The 23,479-nt window shown below is 36.4% G+C and overlaps 1 protein-coding gene across 2 annotated transcripts in view; it reads right to left on the minus strand.

The window, feature by feature from the left end:
• cpap (centrosome assembly and centriole elongation protein) overlaps positions 1-23,479 on the minus strand; it is a 48,518-nt gene that overhangs the window by 19,741 nt on the left and 5,298 nt on the right. For both annotated transcript variants that reach the window (XM_073043671.1, XM_073043672.1), the window contains 8 exons: positions 22,393-22,879; positions 20,438-20,558; positions 16,536-16,634; positions 16,113-16,278; positions 15,746-15,860; positions 8,756-10,388; positions 6,106-6,238; positions 1,175-1,340 (listed from right to left, as the gene is read on the minus strand). In XM_073043671.1, the coding sequence (XP_072899772.1) occupies positions 1,175-1,340; positions 6,106-6,238; positions 8,756-10,388; positions 15,746-15,860; positions 16,113-16,278; positions 16,536-16,634; positions 20,438-20,558; positions 22,393-22,800 (2,841 nt within the window). In that variant the 5' untranslated portion in view covers positions 22,801-22,879. The remainder of the gene's footprint in view (positions 1-1,174; positions 1,341-6,105; positions 6,239-8,755; positions 10,389-15,745; positions 15,861-16,112; positions 16,279-16,535; positions 16,635-20,437; positions 20,559-22,392; positions 22,880-23,479) is intronic.

The following is a 23,479-nucleotide window of genomic DNA, read 5'->3' on the forward strand; positions in this document are numbered from 1 at the left end:
CCAATTCTGGATCGACAAAGCAACGTCCCATGCCTCCTTACTTTCTCAATAAGCCTTGCATGGGGTATCTTATCAAATGCCTTGCTGAAATCCATATACACATCTACTGCTCTTCCTTCATCAATGTGTTTAGTCACATCCTCAAAAAATTCAATCAGGCTCATTAAGGCATGACCTGCTTTTGACAAAGCCATGCTGGCTATTCCTAATCATCCTGATGTTGAATTTAAACAATTTTGCATATAGTTTAAAATCACGCAGTCATTAAACAACTTGATAAATTTACTTCCAGTAAATATAAAATATTTAATACAGACAAGATGCCCACTATGTGATCACCATTCATCCAGGTATGTCCCATTAACCATTTTGCCGTTAATTTTTAACTCTACTACATTTCTCAGAAGATTATTTCAAGTATTGAGCAATCCATATTTGTTATTAATAACACCTGCTCATTATTTACTTTTCTTGTGTTTAAATCATTCATAACCCATTTCATTCTTGCATCCTTGGGTCTTTTAAGTAGATTTCAAATGAAAACTTACCTGAATTCCACTACCCCTCAAATATTTCATTTTAAAACATTTATTTTTTTAATAAAAGCCAGTAACTTAATGCCAATGTGGTCAAAATGTTATTCTTAAAATCAAGGGTATTAATTTATTTTTGGATAACGGCATTCTTTATTCTACCAGGGGGCTGCAAACTCCAGGACTTGAAAGATGTTTTTTCAAGCAACGTAACTCCACATCAATTCTAAATCAGAGCACTGTACAACTGTAGCATTAAAGCCTGCTTATTTGTTTTTAATTACTGATGTCTGACCCCTTTCCAATTCATACTTAGATATCACGACATCATGTTAGTTTGTAAAATATAATGTATTTCCCCCATCTGTAGTTAATTTCTATAGTTTTTCTTGGTTCATGGGCAAGGTTTCTACAGGAAATCCTATCCTTACACTTGGCAGTATATAGCAAATACAAATACACTTAAGCTCTTAGAAAACTGATCAAAGGAAGAGGACAAATAATTTTTTTTTACTGCAAATTTCTTAAGAGGCAAATCATAGGGTATTCACCAAGCAGAACTCAGTAAAATCAACCTATACATTGAAAAGTGCATCTGAATTTGCAACAAAGGGTTAACAATGTCAAAGAGAAAATGTCACCTTTATCTCTTCTCTTTCCTTTTTGTCCGGAATGGCTCTTGCTACTACAGCGTATTTTTCAAAAACCATTCGCTCCTTTTGTAGTCGTTTTAATTCCTCTTTTTTGTATTCTTCTAATTGAGTCAGCTCCTCAGCTTTCTTACGTTCAAAGTCTGCAATTTCTTTCCTACAAATGAAATAATATCTTCAGCATATTTTTTAAATTTAGTATCATAGACTTCAAAATGGATAAGAACAGTCAATGGAAATCTGACTTTGAACCTTATACTACAAATTAATTTGCCAGATTCTTATTTTTAATCTGGATCTCTGTGAAATTTTCAAAACGTGGAGAAGGTTTGAGTGACACGGTATTGTATTGCTATTACAGCACTAACAACCCAGATTTTATGTACAGACTAGAGGCAATATAGAGCGGCCAATTAACCTAGCAGCTTACACTTCAATGAGATGTGGGAGGAAACCAGAGCACCCAGAGAATACCCATATAACATGGAGAAGATAGAAACTTCACACAAACAGTACCAGAAGTCAGAATTGAAAATGCTCATTAGCACTCTTCAAAATGTACAAATGTGCTTTCATATAGGCAGGTCACAAGTGTTCTACTTAGAAAAGAATCCTGGATCTAATAATATTTTCAATCTGATTTGGATACAGGTCAGTATCAAAACTTACTGCTAACAAAACATAAGTTAGCAAAAAAACTTCAGAAGAATGGTTTGACTGATGGAAGATGCAATTCAATGAAGTGCTACATTAAGCATTTTGGTAAAAACGTAGGCGAATTCCCTTAACACAGCAAAATATCATAAAGTGCTTAATATGAGTCGTATCTAACTAAATTTGATACCAGTCCACAAAGTGTTGGGTAATGAAAAGCATCGTCAGGTAGGTTTTAAGAAAAACTTGAGAGAGCATATACAGAGGTTAAGAAGAAAGTGTTGACTACAGGAGTTCCAGACCCCAAGGTTAAGGCACCAATGATATGACCATTAACAGTGAAAAATATATCTATTTAACATTGTGCTGGCATCAGAGACCTAAAGTCAGCAACATATAAAAGGAAGGTAGGGTCAAGCGGAGCAGTCATTGACAGAGTGTGCTAGTGATGGAATGGGAAAACTTTGACCTAACAGGCTTCTGCGAGAACAGGCAAAGGCACAGATAAAAAGAGGCAACCTTTTTTTTAGTGCAAACTAGTCAGCATGGAATGCTCCTCCTTTCAGATGTGGGAATTCAGGATTCCTTACGGTTTTCCTGATGATTACATCTGTGGGAAGTGCACCGAACTTCAGCTCTTGATTGACCAGGTCAAGGAGTTGGAGCTGAAGTTGTATGTATTCAGGATCATCTGGGAGGCTGAAGAAGTTATAGATGAGACTTTTGAAGAGGTATTGATTTAAGAAGCCCTCCTATATATACTTAACAAATACTGCCCCATCTAAACCCCTTGCACTATGAATGTCCTAGTTTATATTAGGGAAGTTGAAATTCTCCATGACATTTTTACATGTTTCCTTAATCTGTAGGACTAAATCCTTAACAGTGTTCCTGAGCAGAGAGATCTTGGGGACCAAGTTCATAGCTCCATGGAAATGGCTACACAGGTCGATAGGGTGGTTAATACTTATGGAATACTTGCTTTTATTTGTCAAGAGATTATGTTGCAACATGATTAAAAACCACTCCAGTTAGGCCACCATCTGGAGTATTACATACAGTTCTGGTCCCCCCACTATAGGAAAGATGTTGAGACTTTGGAGAGGCCCTGTACCATCATGAGGCTGGACAAACTTGGGTTGGTTTCTTTGGAGCGGCAGAGGCTGAAGGGAGATCTGATAGAGGGGTATAAGATTATAAGGAAGTATCTTTTCCCCAGGATCTAATACCACAGGACATGTATTGAAGGTGGGTGAGGGGAGTGGGGTAGTTTTAAAGGGGGTGTGAGGGGCAAGGTGGTGGATGCCTGGAATGTGCTGCCTGGCTTGCGGGTAGAGGTGAATACATTACAGGCTTTTAAGAGACTTTTAGATAGGCACATGAATGTGAGGAAGATGAAGGGATATGGACGTCGTGTAGATAGGAGGAATTAATTTAGAGTTTGTTTTTTTAAATTCACTTCTTACCTGGTTCAGCACAACATTGTAGGCTGAAGGGGCTGTTCCTGTGCTGTACTGTTTCATGTTTGATGTTCTATCATTGATGTTTAAAAGACCAGAATTGGATGACTACAGAGATCTTTTAGAGAAACTGTTCAAGGGCTGGAGAAAGTTGCAAAGAAGGGCAAGGGCATGGCTTCAGGGGAACTGATATACAATGAGAATTTTAAATAGTTGTGTTATTGAAATGGAAGACAGGGGATGCCGCCGAGACCAGAAGGATAATATGCAAATAAACCTTGATGAGAATTAGAATGCAAATAGTAGAGATTTGGATCTTATGGTAACATGCTCCACAAAGCATCACAACGTTAGCAAACAAGATTCAAGTTTAACGAGGTTTCAAAAACAAAGAGAATTACAATATTTACACAAGTTGCTGGGCTACAAATGTAGTGCAAATGCTCTTCCCATTTTGGGAAGGATACTGGAACTATAGCATGCATTGAAATATGGTGCAGGATTATGACCATAACTAAAAGCAAAATTGATATTTTGAGATTACTTTCACTACAGTAGAAAAAGCAAAAAGCAGTTTAGTGCAAAATAATGAAGGATTTATAAGAAAGAAAAAGAATTTACTATTTAAAAGTTCCTTACAAAATTTGAGAGAATTGTGATCAATGCATCTTTTAAAATATTATAAAAACTTGAATAATAGAGCACGAGGGAAAGAGCAGGGGAATATGGTTGATTTTATGCAGTTGAATGAATGGATTCAAGTAAATTATTCTACTATCCATGAACAGTTTATTCAGATCCTCTGAGTTACGTACCATAATTGCAGTTCTGAGACGATCATGCCAAAAAAAATTATGTTACCCACATTGGTGTTTTCATTATTTTCATCCAGAAAATACTGAAGTAATAGCTCTAAACAAAATGATCAGGCTAACAAACGTCAGAGCCACATTCGAGATCCCCATGATTAGTAATTTTTTTTTAAACTGTCTTCTTATAAGTCCATCTAGATAAAAGCTTGACTAAAATGTCATTTTGGGTATTTTCATTTCAAAATTCATTTATCAAGTCTAGAAATATCCAGACCAGTGGCAGAACAGGAAAAAGTTTATATACTGTATTTATACATAAAGATAATTGATAACTATAAAACATGTTAGAATATGGATTTTTGAGTAACTTTTTTCATAATATTGTGTTTGTGATTAGATAGATAGATAGATACTTTATTCATCCCCATGGGGAAATTCAACTTTTTTTTTCCAATGTCCCATACACTTGTTGTAGCAAAACTAATTACATACAATACTTAACTCAGTAAAAAATATGATATGCATCTAAATCACTATCTCAAAAAGCATTAATAATAGCTTTTAAAAAGTTCTTAAGTCCTGGCGGTTGAATTGTAAAGCCTAATGGCATTGGGGCGTATTGACCTCTTCATCCTGTCTGAGGAGCATTGCATCGATAGTAACCTGTCGCTGAAACTGCTTCTCTGTCTCTGGATTAAGCTTTGTTAATTAGGGATTAACACCGAATTAGAATCATAGAATGGACTTTTCCTGTAAATTTATGCCATAAATAGTATTAAAAATAAATGGTAAAAAAAAACTTGTCAATCTGCTTTTAAAATTCAAATACTCATGCTTTAGACTTTCAAGCCATCCACTGTAAGATAAAGCTATTAACAGAAGAACATTATTTTCCCTGCAATAACATGCAATACATGCATGGTCGGAAGAGGTAAATAAACCCACACAAAAAAACTAAGTGTAAAACAGAGAGAAAAATGAAGGTGAGTCCAAATATGGAATATATTAAGTAACTAGAGAGATTTTGGGGTTATAAAAATAAAGGTGGTGACAGACATCAAGAACTTATTTAGAGATTACCAAGAAATTCTCTTTGCCAGAAAACTATAGGACTCACAGGAATATGATAAATTAAAACATACAAAATCATGTAGCGCAAGTAAGAAAGAGGAATTGACAATAGCTCATTATTAAACAGAGTTTGAATCTCAAAATTTTGGGTAGTTTAGTGGGTTGCAGCTCAAAAGGACACAGTTGATGGGACAGTGATGGAAGTGGTTCAGCTGCTGCGACACAGCTGCAGCATTCCAGGTTCAGTGATCTTGTGAAATTTGCACCTTCTTTCTGTGTACTCTGGTTTCCTCTCTAATACTACATATGCGTAGGTTGGTAAGTACATTGCCCTGATGGTAACTTTATGTTGATAGCAACGTAACATAGGATTAGTGTAGGTGCATATTTAATGGTCAGCACAAACTCATCAGCAGCCCATTTCCATGTTGAACAAAGGCCTTAAGGTAACCAGAAATAGGGACAGTAGTTTGTACAGGCGCCAAGCATCTTATGTCATTCAATAAGATAATGGCTAATTTGATCAGTTCAATGCATCTTCAAATTCTCACTACAGCTCCATAAATAAATATTGGAAACCGTTAGATCAAAAGTTGTACATGGTAGACTCACAGCTTTAAGAGGGTTATAAATATTTCAGCCTAAACGTTGGGCCTCTGTTAACCTGTGGAGTTCTTTCTAAGTGCAGACCTGAACAAAAATGGGGTTCTTAAAGAGGAATCACAAAAGAAAATCAGACACACAATCACTAGCCAGTCAAGTAGTACTATATTTGTCACATGTAACAGAACTTGTAACAAATTGATTCAAATTAGTTTGAATTCTTTGAACTTTTGATGTAGCATGGCAAAAGAGCTTTATTTCAGTTAGGACTTAGAAAAAGATGGCCTCAGTGCTTCCACTAAAAAGAACCATGTATGCTTACCTAAATTCCATCATAGCTTTTTCCTTATCATCTCGGAGTTTAGCCAGTGTAGAATTTTCTGCTCGAAATTTGTTAATTTCAGATTCCAATTCTAATAGCTTATCCTTCATCAACTTGGACTGGATACCATTACCTAGCAAGCAGCACAATGTGTTTAATAATTTTATATGTTCAATGTCTAATTTGAAAAACTTCAACCTCAATGTTGACAAAGACCTATAATGTGTGACCTACGCAAGCAGGAAACTTCATTTCCATTTCAATCCTATCAAATGTTTTTTGCAAGCTGAATTTTAAATCAGCAGGGTAAAGACATGTGGCATCTTCCTATGTACATATACATGTTGCTAAATGTTGTATAGTATCACTCATATACATAACAGTTACTAATAAAAAGTAGATTTCCTTTGTGACTGGTTAAGATTTTTGTTACTTTTAACTAACCAAAGATACACAGCACTGTTTTAAATGACGGTTGAGAAAACAACAACATCCAACAATGTACTATAACAATATATATATATATATATTTAGTCTCCCATATTTCCATAAAAGTTCAGTAAAACTCATTCCAATAATTTGACCCAACACATTTTGCTATGCAGAAAAGAAATAAAAGTTTGAAATTTGTAGAAGAATAAAAGCAAAATGGATGTGTATAGCTTAGCTGTGGCCTCTGGCAAAGAAATATCTGGCGACACAAGGCAAAATTTTTTTTTTCCAGCAATCTTCCATGGTCAAAACTGAGCTCCAAGTATTGTAGACTGTAGCGGAATAAAATAGCCAAAGTCATTCAAACTCATCTCTGCTCTACCATTCAATAAAATCATGGTTGCCACCTTCCTGCACCAATCTTTTCTCTCTCAATATCCTTTTTATTAAAATATGTATCCAAATTGAATGTGGTAAACAACATCACCTCTTGGTTAGAGAAATCAAAAAATTCAATACCATCCCTGCCAGAGAAAAATAACCATGTATCTAGCCCAGAAGTTCCCAACCATGGTCCACAGTTAACAGTAAAGCTCCACTGCAATACTAAAAAGGTTGGGAACCCCTAATCTAGCCCATCTAACTTATCTGCATAAGATTTGCAATTACTTTTTTCCATTCCATTCATTAGACCCAATATTCTTCACTATTCTGGAGGTTTTCCAAGCTGCCTTCTGAGAAGACAAAGAATTCTTGTTTAATTTCTCTGCTACTTTATTATTCCCTATCATAATTACTTCTTATTATGTGTAAGATCCATATCAGCTTTTACCAATCTTTTTTGTGCATATCTATAAAAGCTGTACTGTCATTTTTTAAATTTTGCTAATTTCTGAAATTTTCCTAATCCTTATGCTTACATGTTCATTTTGGCTGTGCAATCGTAATCAGATCCAAATAAAAGCTGCTTTCAATTGGAAAGGCTGACATAATGATTACTGCCAAGCTACATTACTAGTCAGCAATAATCTCACATCCAAAGTATCCTCCGTTTTTCAACCCAATCTCTTAACAGCCCAGAGGATTCACCTTCATCATCTTCCAATACACTGATACAAGCTGCATGCAACTCGATATGATTAAGATGGGCAATACTAGGTTTTTAAACTATCCATCTCGACATATCTGTTTCTGCTGTCTTTTGTTTGACGCTTTCTAACCTGTTCTGAGTGCACAGATTTTGTACACGTCTTATTTTCTATATTCACCTCATTCATATTCTTCACTTTTAGATGAGTGATAGTAGAGTACTCAGTCAAACTACTGCATGCATTTCTAGTTACTACTCTGTAAGAAAGTGTTAGTGATGGTGAAGTGCAGAGAAGATTAAACAAGATGTTGATTAGGATGCAACATTTAAGTAATGATGAGACAATGGAGAGAAAGTTAAGAAGGTACTTTATTGAGATATAAAATTATGAGGTATATAGTTAAATAGACAGCAGGAAACTTTTCCCATTTTAGAAATGAACAAAACTAGAGGACATTGATTTAAGGTATTGAGATAGAGATTGAGGGGAACTGTTTTCAATGGCAAATACCTGGAATGCACTGCCAGAGAGTGTGGTGGAAGTAGAGTTCCTGACAGAATTTGAGAAATGATTAGATGAGTACCCAAGATATAGAAGGCTACAGGCCAAATACTGGAAGATGGGATTAATGTAAGATGGTGCCTAAATCCATTGGCCAAATGGCTTATTTCGATGCATACAACAATAACTTGCTAGGAGACATGACTGAAAGAACTGCAACCAGTGAATATCAAGAAAAATAAAGATTCAATTACTGGCAGATCCTTATTAAATCATAATCAAATAAACATAATGGCTTATCATTCACAGCTTTAAATGTTTATTCTATCCCTTACGCCATCACCTTTGACTAACTGTATCCTCAAAGAGTACAGATCATTAAGTTCTTAAGCAAAATAAACAGCATTTTCCCTCTAACTATTAAAAGGGAATTGAACAAGATGAGCAACATTTAAAACCAGTGGCAGTTAGGAAATGATTTTTCAATCCAGTCTTGACAGTTGAAGATCAAAAAAATTTTCTCTGAATCTGATATGCCTGGAAGGGCATAGTTTTTGACAAGTTTCTCAAACAGTGATAACATGCTAATTAACATATCAAAATAAAAATAGACATATGTACCATACCTAAGGATTTTTCATTCACAGTTTTAGATTTCTGTTCCAGCCCTTGAAGCAATGCAGGCTTTGCCTTGGGTTTCAGTGAAGGAAATAATCTTGCTATTAGATCAGATGTAGGTGGTGGTTCTCCAAACTTGTTCAGTTTTCTTTCACCTTCAACATCTCCTTTCTTGGCAGAAGCAGTTTTTCTTCTCAAACATTTCTCCTCAGTAACTTCACCAGAAGAGAATTTTTGAGTCACTAATACAGAAGTATGAACAGGTTCTATTGAGATATCTTCAAGTTTATTAAATCCACCTTCTTCTTGGTCAGTCCATGTTTGGTCATCATCAAACTCAACATTTTCTTGCTGCAGTGGCAAGTTTCCTTCTGAAGTAAACAGAGAGGAATCTTCTTTCTGGCTCAAATCAAGTTTATCATTCTCTATCACAGTCAACATTTTGACATCATCATCATCATCATCATCATCAGATGACAAGTCAAGATCAATGTCCATTTTCTTATCTTTATTAAGACTGTCTGCTGGTTGTTTTCCACACACAGAATTAGGATCATCTTCCTTGTTACTTTTACAAATCACTGACTGCTTCTCTGATTCATTTGTCAGTGTAGAATCAAGATCCTCCTTTGAATCTGAAGTGGTATCACAAACACTACACTGATCTTCTTGAGAATCACATTTAACACTTTGAGCTACAGCTTCATTGCTGATCAGTGGGTCAAAAACACTTGTAAACTTTTCCTCTGCTTCAACATAATTACTTTTCAGATAAATGCTCTTTTTATCACTATCATTCACATTTCTGTTATTTTTTGGGTCATTTGAATTTTCAAACATTTGGTTATGTTGAGCAAATTTTATTGGTGTGGAGGACAATCTACGATCTTTATTGTATTGCCAATCTTGGTGTGCCATTTTTAACACAAAGGAAGAATTACTAGAGAAGGAAAGCTCTTCAGCTGCCTGCTCCAAAAATTCAAATTCATTCAATTCGACAATTTCCTTCTCATTTTCCTTATTCCAGTTCTCCACCTTTTTCTGAAATGATATCTCAAATGAGTTCTCAATTTCATTTGAGGCTCCATCAATTGGGCAAGTGGGAAGTATATTTCCTGATTTTTTCTGCAATCTTTCAGCTTTACATGGTGATGCAAGTTCATGCAAAAGTTCACTGCCCAGTTTGATTTGTTTTTTTGTTTGTTCATAATCCTGAACCACATTAATAGTTCCAGTTTTATGGGCATTGTGAACATGACCTTCTGAAGCTTCTGTTATCTCCTCAGTTTGATGAAGTGACTGGAAGACAGCATCTTCACTACAAGTTCCTAAGGCAGCTACTTTTTTAAGACACAATGCAGAGTTGCTCTTTCCTTTACTAATTGTCTTTGGTTTGTTGACAAGCCAGGAAGAGCTAGTATTATGGTTTTCCTTGCTTAATAGTGTCAACTTCCGCTGCATCTGTTGACAATTCGCCTTCTTTAAACTTACAGAATCCTGATTGGTTAGGTTTCTTTCCTTATCAGCTTTGACTCTTACAAGATTACTCGACTTGATTTTTGAAAATCTTGCTAGTCCTTCACCGCACTTCAAAAACTTTCTTTTCTGGTTGCCTTTATCCTCAGCGAAGACAGGAGATAACTATAATAACAATACATGTAAAACAATACTAATTAAGAATGTGAGCAACACACACAAAATGCTGGAGGAGCTCAGGCCAGGCTGCCTGGTGTGCTGAGTTTCTCCAGCATTTTGTGTGTTGCTTGGATTTCCAGCATCTACAGATTTTCTCGTTTCTAATTAAGAATGTAATGATTGTTTCAAGAATCAGTTTCTCCCCCACCACAACAATGACATTTCCTGATTATAACAATTTTCATATATCAAGTGGCTTTCAAAACACAGAACACATTTCTAGATCTTTCCTCAGCTGTGAGAAGATTTCAAAAATGTTATAGAAAAAGAAAAACACAAGGGTCAGACCAGAATGACTGAAGAAGGGTATCTGCAGCACAGCTTATCTGTTGGATTCTTCCACCATGTACTTTTCAATTTGCAAAACATCTGTGCCACTTCAGTTACTGGAAATATGAGTTAATGGGGACAATGATACTCCATGTCTCACCATCATCCATCTAACAAATAAATTTTAGAAATAAGGAAAAACAACAATGAAACAATCTATTTTAAAAGTTACTACAAATTTTGGAAACCTGAAAAGAAAGAAAATGCTGTAGTTATCCAGCACATTAGGCAGTATCTGTGGAAATAGATTCAAACAGAGAGAGGAGAAATGGGCTAAAAATTCAATAATCTGAATGCATGAAGTGTCAGAAATAAGGCGGATGAGCTTGAAGCTCAGGTGCGAATGGGTAACTATGATGTTGTTGGGATAACGGAGACATGGCTGCAGGGAGATCAGACCTGGGAAATGAATGTACAAGGGTATACATGCTATCGTAGGGACAGAAATGTGGGCAGAGGGGGTGGGGTGGCCCTGTTGGTGAGGAATGAGATTCAGTCCTTTGCAAGGGGGGACATAGGATCAGGAGAAGTGGAGTCTGTGGATAGAATTGAGGAACAGTAAGGGCAAAAGGACCCTAATGGGTGTTGTCTATAGGCCACCAAACAGTAGCATGGATATTGGGTGCAAGTTGAATAGGGAGTTAACATTGGCATGTGGCAAAGGTAATGTCACAGTAGTTATGGGGGATTTCAACATGCAGGTGAACTGGGAGAATCAGGTTGGTGCTGGACCCCAGGATAGGGAGCTTGTAGAGTGCCTACAGGATGCATTCTTGGAACAGCTTGTACGAGAGCCAACCAGGGACAAGGCTATTCTGGATTTAGTGTTATGTAATGAACAGGATTTGATAAGCGATCTTGAAGTAAAGGAGCCATTAGGAGGTAGTGATCATAATATGATAAGTTTTTATCTGCAATTTAAGAAGGATAAGGGCAGCTCGGAGGTGTCAGTGTTGCAGTTGAACAAAGGAGACTATGGAGCCATAAGGGAGGAGCTGGCCAAAGTTAACTGGACGGATATCCTAGCAGAAAAGACAGTGGAACAGCAATGGCAGGTATTCTTGGGAATAATGCACAAGGTGCAAAATCAGTTCATCCCCCAGAGAAGGAAGGATTCAAAGGGGGGAAAGGGGCCACAGTGGTTGACAAAGGAAGTCAGAGATTGCATAGCATTAAAAAAAAGGAAGTATGACAGAGCTAAGGTGAGTGGGAGGACAGATGATTGGGAAATTTTTAAGGAACAACAGAACTTAACTAAAAAGGCAATACAGGGAGAAAAAATGAGGTACGAACGCAAGCTAGCCAGGAATATAAAGGAGGATAGCAAAAGCTTTTTTAGGTATGTGAAGAGAAAGAAGATAGTTAAGAACAATGTTGGACCCTTGAAGAATGAATTGGGTGAAATTGTTATGGGAAACAGAGAAATGGCAGAAGAATTTAATAAGTACTTTAGATCTGTCTTCACTAAGGAAGACACAAGCAATCTCCCAGATGTATGGATGGGCCAAAGACATAGGGTAACAGAGGAAATGAAACAGATTGACATTAGGAAGGAAACGGTGATGAGTAGACTGATGGGACTGAAGGCTGACAAATCCCCAGGTCCAGATGGTCTGCATCCTGGGGTACTAAAGGAGGTGGCCCTGGAAATTGCGGATGCATTGGTAATCATTTTCCAATGTTCCTTAGATTCAGGATCAGTTCCTGAGGATTGGAGAATGGCTAATGTTATCCCACTTTTTAAGAAAGGAGGGAGGGAGAAAACAGAGAACTATCGACCTGTCAGCCTAACATCAGTAGTGGGGAAGATGCTAGAGTCCATTATTAAAGATGAAATAGTGGCATATCTAAATAGCAGTGATAGGATTGGGCCGAGCCAGCATGGATTTACCAAGGGTAAATCATGCTTGACTAATCTATTGGGAGTTTTTTGAGGATGTAACCAGGAAGCTAGACAAGGAAGATCCAGTGGATGTAGTGTACCTCGATTTTCAGAAGGCATTTGATAAGGTCCCACATAGGAGATTGGTGGGTAAAATCAAAGCTCATGGCATTGGGGGGAAGACATTGACATGGGTAGAAAACTGGTTGGCAGATAGAAAGCAAAGGGTAGCGGTGAATGGGTGTTTCTCGGAATGGCAGGTGGTGACTAGTGGGGTGCCACAGGGCTCGGTATTGGGACCACAGCTGTTTACAATTTACATCAATGATTTAGATGAAGGCATTAAGAATAACATCAGCATGTTTGCTGATGATACTAAGCTGGGTGGCAGTGTGACATGTAATGAGGATGTTAGGAGAATTCAGGGTGACTTGGATAGGCTGGGTGAGAGGGCAGATACTTGGCAGATGACGTTTAATGTGAATAAGTGTGAGGTTATCCACTTTGGGAGTAAGAACAGGAAGGCAGATTATTATCTGAACGATGTAGAGTTAGGTAAGGGAGAAATACAAAGAGATCTAGGAGTCCTTGTTCATCAGTCACTGAAGGTGAATGAGCAAGTGCAGCAGGCAGTGAAGAAGGCTAATGGAATGTTGGCCTTTATTACAAAGGGAATTGAGTACAAGAGCAAGGAAATCCTCTTACATTTGTACAGGGCCCTGGTGAGACCACACCTGGAGTACTGTGTACAGTTTTGGTCTCCAGGGTTAAGGAAGGACATCCTGGCTGTAGAGGAAGTGCAGCATAGATTCACAAGGTTAATTCCTGGGATGTCAGGACTGTCTTATGCAGAGAGGTTAGAGAGACTGGGCTTGTACACGTTGGAATTAAGGAGATTGAGAGGGGATCTGATTGCGACATATAAGATTATTGAGGGATTGGACAAGATAGAGGCAGGAAATATGTTCCAGATGCTGGGAGAGTCCAGTACCAGAGGGCATGGTTTGAGAATAAGGGGTAGGTCATTTAGGACAGAGTTAAGGAAAAACTTCTCCCAGAGAGTTGTGGGGGTCTGGAATGCACTGCCTCGGAAGGCAGTGGAGGCCAATTCTCTGAATGCTTTCAAGAAGGAGCTAGATAGGTATCTTATGGATAGGGGAATCAAGGGATATGGGGACAAGGCAGGAACCGGGTATTGATAGTAGATGATCAGCCATGATCTCAAAATGGCGGTGCAGGCTCGAAGGACCGAATGGTCTACTTCTGCACCTATTGTCTATAGAAACAGAATTACTGTTGCTTACACTGAAATGATGCTTGTGCTCCACAGATACTGGCTGAACTGAATATTTCTGGCACTTTCTGTTTTTAAACCAGTCAAATTATGTAGAGAAAGAGAAATTAAAGGGAAATATAATATTGGATTAAGAAATAAAGATAAAGGAAAAATAAGCAATAAAATCTTGAATTTTACAATCAATCAAATAATTTACTTTCTGCTGAAATATGGTTTCACATTTTCATGTGCAGCTTCTCAGGAGTAGAAAGGTTAAGTAGATTAAGCAAAAACATTACATCTAATTTTAAAATAAATCAATTAATTTAAACATCAGACAACTTTCTACAGCAGGATTAACTCATCTTCGAGTTCTCCAACCTGAAAAGTCACCTTGTCTATTTTTTTTACTCCAGGTTGACAGTAGTTAGGAGGGCATCTCCAAGAGTTTAGTCCTTCATATCTTATCTATAAAAGTGTACAATTTTTGAACTTTTAAGCTAAATTGAAGTACTCTTCCATTTTAACAGACAGACACTATATCAAAATACCACAATACCACTGCTCCTTAATAAATTCTCACAGCTTCCTGGCAAACATTCCTCTCAAATGAATATAGTAAGATTAGTTTAACAGATGATTCATCTTTGCTGTTTCCTGTATGATGACTTCAAAATAGTCCATCATTTGTAAAGCTGTTTAATAAGTGGGAGAAAGAAAATAACAAAGTCCAACCTGATTAACATGGTAGGCTTCCGTGAGACATTATGAAAACCTATTTTTAACATTCTATCTGCTTCTTTGTCATTTCACATACATCAACATTTGTCTAATTTTAATATTTTACATTCAAGAGATGAAGGTACCACCAGAAAGATCAGGATTTATTTGGGCATTCTGAATTGCCTTTGATGAGACAGCACTAAGCTGACAACCTGAAAGTTCCTGACAGTGCTGCAACTATTCCACTTTACTTTGAACTTTAATTCAGCAAAAAAGAAAGGAACAACAAAGTATTTCAAAGTCATGGGTTTGGAAGGGGCTGTCTAAACTGCCTAAGGGAAAACATTGGCTGAAGCTCTTCAGGAAAGCCAGTCTATGTTCCTTAAATACCAGCACAATAATGATCAGATAACCTTATCACCTAGGCTTAAATGTTAGCATGGACATTGAAAGAAGCACACAAATGTTTTTCACTGATATATGGTCAGCTTGTGTTCAATGGTGACCCGAGAATCAATTGGGTTTTAGGTTTAACATTTTTAATCATGAAAGATGATGTCTCTAATTGTGCTATATTCACCTACTGGACACTGCAACTTGAACCCAAATTTTCTAGTAAAAGGCAAGTTTTTAAGCAAAGAAGCATAACAAGTTTCCCAATCTAATCGCTTGGACAGTTTAAAGCTGCATGTGGTGACAAGTGAAAGCAAAACTGATTGAAAGTAATCATGTCCCTATCAATCAAGTTTTGTGATTATTTTTCTGTAAATATCTGTTGAGCTCCGTGAATGTAATATATTAACTACCCAAAAACTGCTTAATTTTCTGGGGAAGTTACTCTGCATTCATTGAGACATTGCTATGATATCCCATTCTCTAAATAGTTTCCTGAGTAAGTGAACTGAATCTGCGGCACAATAGCTTGCCAAGCTTACTAAAAACCTTTTGCAGAATTATGTGATAATCAGAGTGCATCTAACTTTGAAATAATAATAAATTATTCAAGATTCAGCTGTTGTTCCTGTGACATTAATTATGGTATCACAAAAATTACATTTTATGAATGCTAAATTTATTGTTTCAAACACAAACCGATAACTGTTTCTGTTCAAGTTGTTGTTGCAGTCTCTGTTCTTCTATTTTCATCTGCTTCTCCAGGAATTCTTCAAAGGTTTCCTTTTCTCCAGTTACACCAGGCTTGATGGGTCTAGTAGAGAGAAATAATATTCATAGAATTGTTGCATTTTCAAATTTAAAAAGCGAGGTTCATAATTTGGAGAGGTTTTATGTCTGCTTACGATACTGAAAATAGTTTAATTATGCTCCTCAAATAATGCACAACTATTAATAATTTTATATTTGCATTGAAAACTAAGCTTAGGGCAGGCAGTTTGTTAACATGACTAACAATATTGTTTTTCATTTTAAACTTGGCAGGTTCTCTCAAGTTTTCATTTACCTTTCTTCTAGAGTTGTAAACGATGGTGCATCATAAGAATAAGATTTTTCAGGTGGGCTTTGAACAGATGTTGTCCTTGTAGAATCTTTATTATTTTGATGTTCATTTAAAGGTTCTGTTGAACATGTTGATGCAGCACTGTCTTCGATGTGAACTCCAGTCTCACCTTCAAAAAAATTTATACAAATGTATTTGGTGAGTATATGCAATGTTAGTTTTTTTTAAAAACCATGTACTTGTACTTAAATGTTAGTATTAAGCATCATGTATTTATTCTTAAGGCAGAAATACCATTCTAACTTAATTACCAACATTTTGAACCAATTGACGAGTACCAAGTACGCAAGAAGATAAATTACACATCTTGGGGCAATAAGTATTTATTGCCAAACTTTAAGGCTAATGATTGGTATACTTGCTTACCCTCAAGGACAGGATTCTCTTGTGCCACATGTCCATCTTGTTGCAGAACTACTTTAACTGGATTTTTTTTTTCAACGTCATCTAAGCTACTTAAAGTTTCTAAAATAAAAAGAGCAAGAAGGTTAAGTAATGTTTATTCTGATTATAACACTCAAAGAACAGAAGATTAGAAATTTAGATATTTTTTCTCACTACGTTTTGATTTTTAAATTACATGAACATGATCTTTAATGTGCTGTCCAACTGTAATTTATGTATTCCATCTGTTGCTTGCCTTCACTTAAATCAAACAAAGATTATGAAAAATTTAAGTTAACAAGAATTATTTGAACAGAAGTATGCACCATCATCACCTCAGCTTTCCAATAGAATTCAATGCTTCTCTACATTACCTACTGCCAGTGCAAACAGAAAAACTTAAAAAGAATCCATAATACAAATTATACAAGATATCTGGAAAATCTAGAAATATTGTGTTTAATAAATTGGTTAAAGGATTCTGTTTTTTTTCCATTATTCAAGGGATTGAGCCTTAGGAAAGTAATGACTGAACAGCAAGAACTTAAGTCAGTCTACTAGAAAAGCTAATCAGCAAACATCAATTTGCAAATCATCATCATATATTTAGACGCTAGTGCTTAATGCACTAAATGAAGAAGGATCTCTATTATTTGCATCACTTGGCTTAATAGATCTATTTCATAGGTAGATAATACCCTATAAAATAGATTAACTGAAATGCTAACACTTCGAAATAGTAGAGCTATTCATTCCAGATCTACCTCATTCAAATTACCCATGCAGTGGATTATTTATCTATTTCCAGTCACATCTAAGATGAATTCAAAAGGCTACGGCAAGCACCAAATAGAAAGATGTATAGATAATTGGACATCACATGAAAGATCATGCAATTCAAACATCAGAACAGATAACAATAAAAAGAACTATGAATTTGCTGTTGTGGAGACAGTGTTCAAGATCTGTTATAAAAAACAGAAGTTTCATCTAAAGAAAAATGCTATCTTATTCTTGAGAATTACTTTTACTATAGATTCAAATGTGAACTTATCACTTCTAAAGGCGAGAAGACTAAAATAATTGCAACTAATTATAATAGTTAAACCAGTAATCATCATTGAGCTCACTTTTGGGTGCTTACAAATGTATAGTAATACTTTAAGAACATTACTAAGCTTTTTTTTGCTCATTTTGGGATATGTTAGGCCCAAAGGAGAAGTGCTAATTGTTACCCATGGCCCCATTCCTCAAAGATAACAAAACTTAACGTACACTCGGTTCTCTTTTGATTCTGCATTCAATTTGGAATTACACTTATTCTATTAAGTTTCCTCAGACCTCACTCAAAACTGAATTGTATTAAATTTTATACTACTCATTCCACCAATCTACCTATCTCATCTTGGTGATCACAGACTTCATTGTTTACAACATTGAAATTTTGAAATAGTGCTCTTTACCAATTAAGGTACATTAATAAAGTACATAATAAATACTTCATCCTTTCTCCAGCTGAAAACCACCATCATCTCCACCCTTCAATAATGCCAAATCTATTTTGTAATCCTGATGCCACTATAGCATTTATTCAATTTTGCTGGCATTCAAAACAAGAAAGTCTAATTGTTAAAGAATATTAGCTTCCTTTACAAATTGCAAATGTTTACCAAAACAAGAATATTAGTACTCACTGTTATAATGGGAATATTCAAGCACTTTCTGAAAAAATATATTAACAGTTAAATCATCCTAGTGATGTTAGATTTAAATCATTGCTAGAATTATTGGTTGTGATCCTAAAAAGAACACTTGTGCAGCTAGGGACAACTTCATCACAACAGAGGAAGGGTTTTGTTTGCTCCAGCTCATATTGCGTACAGATGTTCGTTGGCTTAAAATACTGGGTTTTCGTTAAAATAGGTTGTTTTCCCCAAATATCTTAGTATCTTAGATTTCAGTCAGTGGTTTAACAGCAATCTGATTAGAAGATTTGTAGGTGTTTATAGTCCAGCAGTACTAAAAATAACAGGCCTGCAACATTGTCTCAGCTGATTGAATATGCCAGCTGCAATGGTTTTATGAAATAGACATATTGCTCAACAGCTTCCAATCACTAATTGTATAGTATTTTTGTTGCCCAGGTTGAATACCCCTCATCTGAAACTCCAAAATCCGAAAACCTCTGAAATCTTTTTTTTTTTTAAATGCTGACAAGTCACAAATGGAAAACTCCACAAGGTGCTGGTAGGGTTCCCAGGTGATGCGCAGATCTCTGGGCACTGCAGATAGTTCTGAGAAGAGACCTCACATATGTAACAAACAGAAGGTGATGAAAAATAGAAAAACACTGCATAAAGTGAAAAATGAATATCCCAAATATATACTGAATGAGTCAGCTCATCAGTATTGGACTATCTATTTCAGAGGATCTGTCCTTGACCCAGCACCTAAGTGCAATTGAGAAGAAAGCATCTAAAACTTTGACAAACTTCTATAGATGTGTACTGGAGAGTGTATTGACTGGCTGCATCACGGCACTTTGAAGGGAAGATCCTACAAAAGGTAGTGGACTCGGCCCAGCACATCACAAGTAAAGCCCTCCCAACCATTGAGCACATTTACACAAAGCATTGTCACTGGAAAGCAGCATCCATCAGAGATCCCCACCACCCAGGCCATGCTCTCTTCTCGTTGCTGCCATCAGGTAGAAAGTACAAGACACTCTGGACTTGCACCACCAGGTACAAGAACAGTTAAAACCCTGCAACCAACAGGCCTTTGAATAAAAGGGGATACACACTTGCCCCATTATTGAGGTGTTCTCACAACCAATGATCTCACTTTACGGACTCTTTATCTCATGTTCTCGTTATTTATTGCTATTCATTTATACTCGTATTTGTACAGCTTGTCTTCTGCACTCTGGTTGATCTTTCATTGATCCTGTTAGTTACTATTCTACAGATTTGCTGAGTATGCCCATAGAAAAATGAAGCTCAGGGTTGTATATGGTGACAGACATGTGCTTTGATAAAAAAATTTACATTGAACTTATGAACTTTGAACATATGCCGGTATGAATAACGGCATGTTGATCATGAAATAAGCAGAGATCTATCACAAAGAACTGAAAATTGAAGGTAATTGTGATCAGCAGATGCTTTAAAAATTTAATGCCATGCCTTTTCTTAAATTCCTGCAACCAGCCTGCTGAATGTTCACAAAGAAGAAAAATACATTGATGAGTTTGCCGAGATTGGCACTGATCAAAATCTAACATGTCCACAATGCTGATTGTTTTTATACCATGCATAAAACTGAAAAAACATAAAATACAGATACAGTCTACTGAAACCTTTTAATCAAAATATGACATTGTAGGTGGAAACTGAAAGCCTGCCATTGTTTATTGTTGTTCAACAGCGAATTCAGGTACCTAGATAAACACTCAAATCAAATCCACTAATGAATACAAAAATTTTTGATCCAGTCTTTGCCTTAACATCTTTTGGCCACCACCCATATTACCCAGTTCCTTTGTTTAAATGTCAGACAATCTCCACCTTGATGTAGTCAGTAACTCCACCTCTATAACACTTTATGATGAAGAATTCCAAACACCTGCACCCTATGAAATTTCTCTTAATCATCATTTTGTATAGTGGATTATTAACTATTACCATATATACTGATTTTATTGAACATTAGGTTCATTCTTTCCATTGTAATATTTATTTTGTTAACGGTAAATTCCAGAGTTAATTGCAATGCAGATTCAAAGCTGAGTAATCAAATGATGTTTCTGAAAACAATCAATATTATTAACCAAGGAAAACATACCTAAAAATAAACATAATAAGGTGAAAACTTTTTTTCCCTACCTGCATATCCTTGTGTACCAATAAGACCCAGTAGTGTTTGTTGCTCATTTACCAGTTGCTGGAGCTGCTCTAGATGTTGCTTCTTCAGTTGCTCTTGCCTTTCCTGTTGCCACTCTTTTAACTTCAAAGAATTACAAATTAGCATCTAATTACCATTGTTTGAAATATTGAAGGCACAAGAAATTTATTGCTATTAACTTTAAATAATTGACTGCCTATGATTGTAGTAATCTGGTTGAAGATTGTCCTAAAAGATTAGGAAATTAAATTTAATTGAGTGAAAAGCAAGGAAAGAAATTAAAAGAGCAGAAAAGCAGAATTGTCAGAAAATATGAAATAGATCACTTGCTCCAACAAATATTGATTAATACATATGAATTAATAATAGTGCAATCGGCATCCAGCACACTTATTTCCAATACCACCACCTTCAGACTGCTTGTAACCTGAATATTTACTGGAAAATAGATTTAGTAAGTGCTGGATTTCATAATGACTTTGCACTGCGCTGTAAAGTTCTTTGGATCAACTGAGCATTTCTTTTGTTCCATTTTCCTTTCACTCTTTACTTCGACAAATTTCAATACTCTTAACAATATGAATAAATATAATGGTTAATTAAGAGAGCTGTTGGATAACTACCGTAAATAGGATTACTTGCCATGATCATATGTTAACAGAAATTGTTCCAGAGAAACAGAAAAAGAACATGAAAAAAGCACCTTTTGTGACAAGTTACACCAAAATTCTTTATGGACAACATTTTACAGACAGCACTTGCTGTAGTACAGAATATTTGACAGCTAATTTGCATACATATACCAATCAGATAAATAATCACTCATTTTAGTTACACCAGTTGTGAGACAATCATTGACTTAGATGTTGATGGGATCTTCTAGCATTGTCAGAGTTTTTCAATAATCACGACACTGGACAGGACCTTCACTGGGTATCAACAGAAAAATGGCATCACAATGTCACACTTTCAGTATGGGATTTTTAAGCATGAGCAACAATGACTCATACTTCAAAGTTATAGCTAAAGAGGACAGAGCTACAGAAAGTCATTTCCTAACATAATATGTTCATCTTTGTTCCTGTGCTATACTGCATTTCTGTGCATTGTAGGATATAGACCATAATGCCAAATTAAACTGCACATCTGCCTGCGTGTGGTCTATATCCCTCCATTCCCTGCCTTCTCATGTATCCAAATACCTTCCCCCAGCAGTGTGTTTCAGCCACCTACCACTCTCTGCACAAAAAAAACTTGCCACTTAAATCTCCTTTAAACTTTCCCCTCTCACCTTAAAGTTATGCACTCTAATATTTGACATTTCCACCATGGAGAAAGGGCTGACTATCTACCTTGTCTATGTTTCTCATAACCATATGTACTTCTATCAGGTTACCCATCAGCTCTTGGCACGCTCAAGAAATAACACTCCGAGTTTATGTCACCTCCCGGCAATTTTCTTATGCACCCTTTCCAGAGCCTCTTCATACTTCCTGCAATCCAGTGAGCAGAACTGCACACAATACTCCAAAGCAACACATGCAAAATGCTGGAGGTCAGACAGCATTCTGTGAAAGGGAATAGACAATGCTTCAGGCCAAGATCCTTTATCAGGCCAGTTCTGCAGAGTTCCTCCAGCATTTTGTGTCAATATGGTGTCTGACTTTTTAAACTAAACACCCTGATCAGTGAAGACAAGCATGCCATATGCCTTCTTTGCCACTCAGTCTACTTATGTTGCCTCCTTCAGGGAGCTATGGACTTGCAATCCGAGTACATCAATGCTCTAATGCTTCTTACTGCAAGACTCTCCTTTTATATCTGATACCTCAAGTGCCACACCTCACTCATTCAGATTAAATTCCAACTGATATTTCTCTGCCCACATTTTCCAGCAATGTACAGCTATGGATTAAATAGATTTTAATGTACAAACCTGTTCAAGTCTTTGCACAAGTGCAATGTTATAAACAATTTTCTCAGTGGCTTGCTTCCCTGCCACATTGTTACACGATAATAAACCATTTTGGGAAGAATCTGAGTGAAGATCTGAAGACAATGAACCATTCTTATCAAAACCAGGTTGTTCAGATCCTTTCTGTGTGTCTGCCTCCAAAAGGGAATCTAAGCTGAAGCAGCTGCTGTTGTTTGAGTATTGAAGTGGAGCAAACTCAGTACTGAATGAGTCATTTGTACTTCTGCACTCCTGAAGAGAGCTGTACACATCACTGAAGCAAAATGGAGGATTCAATATTACTCCTGCACGAGTAACATTTGTTGTCCACTCAGCCAAGAAATTTTGCCCCGGATTATTAACAATCGTAGACATTTCAGAAGTCTCCATCAAACTACCCGGATCATGCAGAAAACTTCAGATCTTCCTTTGAAGCATTTCACTATTTTGCACAAGGAGAAATAATTACCTGCAAAAGTTAAAGTATACTCATCAATCCAAAATTAAAATCCAAACCAAGCTTCAAAAACCATTCTGAAAATTTCAGACAAGTAACTTAGATGTTTTATCTCATGCTGAATAAAGAACAGATTTATTATCATGGACTTGTATGATGTGAAATATGTTGTTTTGTGCAAGCAGAAGTGTGCAAAAACATTACTGTAAACACAAAAAATAGTGCAAAGAATAATGAGGTAAAAAAGCACTACAGATCTTTTAAAAATACAGAAATTACATTAACCTGAAACATTGTTTCATTCTTAATAAATGCTGCAACTATATTTGATAGAGCTTCCAGTAGCAGTGGTAGGGGCAGGTTCAGTATTGTCATTTAAAGTAAAATTGAATAAGTATATGGACAGGAAAGGAATGGAGCATTATGGTCTGAGTGCGGGCCAGTGGGACTAGGTGAGAGTAAGCATTTGGCACGGACTAGAAGGGCCGAGATGGCCTGTTTCTGTACTGTAATTGTTATATGGTTATATGATGTTTCTTGGAGAGGAACTAGTTAATAGCAGTTCTGTATAAGGCACTTACCTGATAGACCCACACCCCTCACTATTCACTA

The sequence above is a fragment of the Hemitrygon akajei genome, chromosome 4, assembly GCF_048418815.1.
Source record: "Hemitrygon akajei chromosome 4, sHemAka1.3, whole genome shotgun sequence".
Taxonomy (NCBI): Eukaryota; Metazoa; Chordata; class Chondrichthyes; order Myliobatiformes; family Dasyatidae; genus Hemitrygon; species Hemitrygon akajei.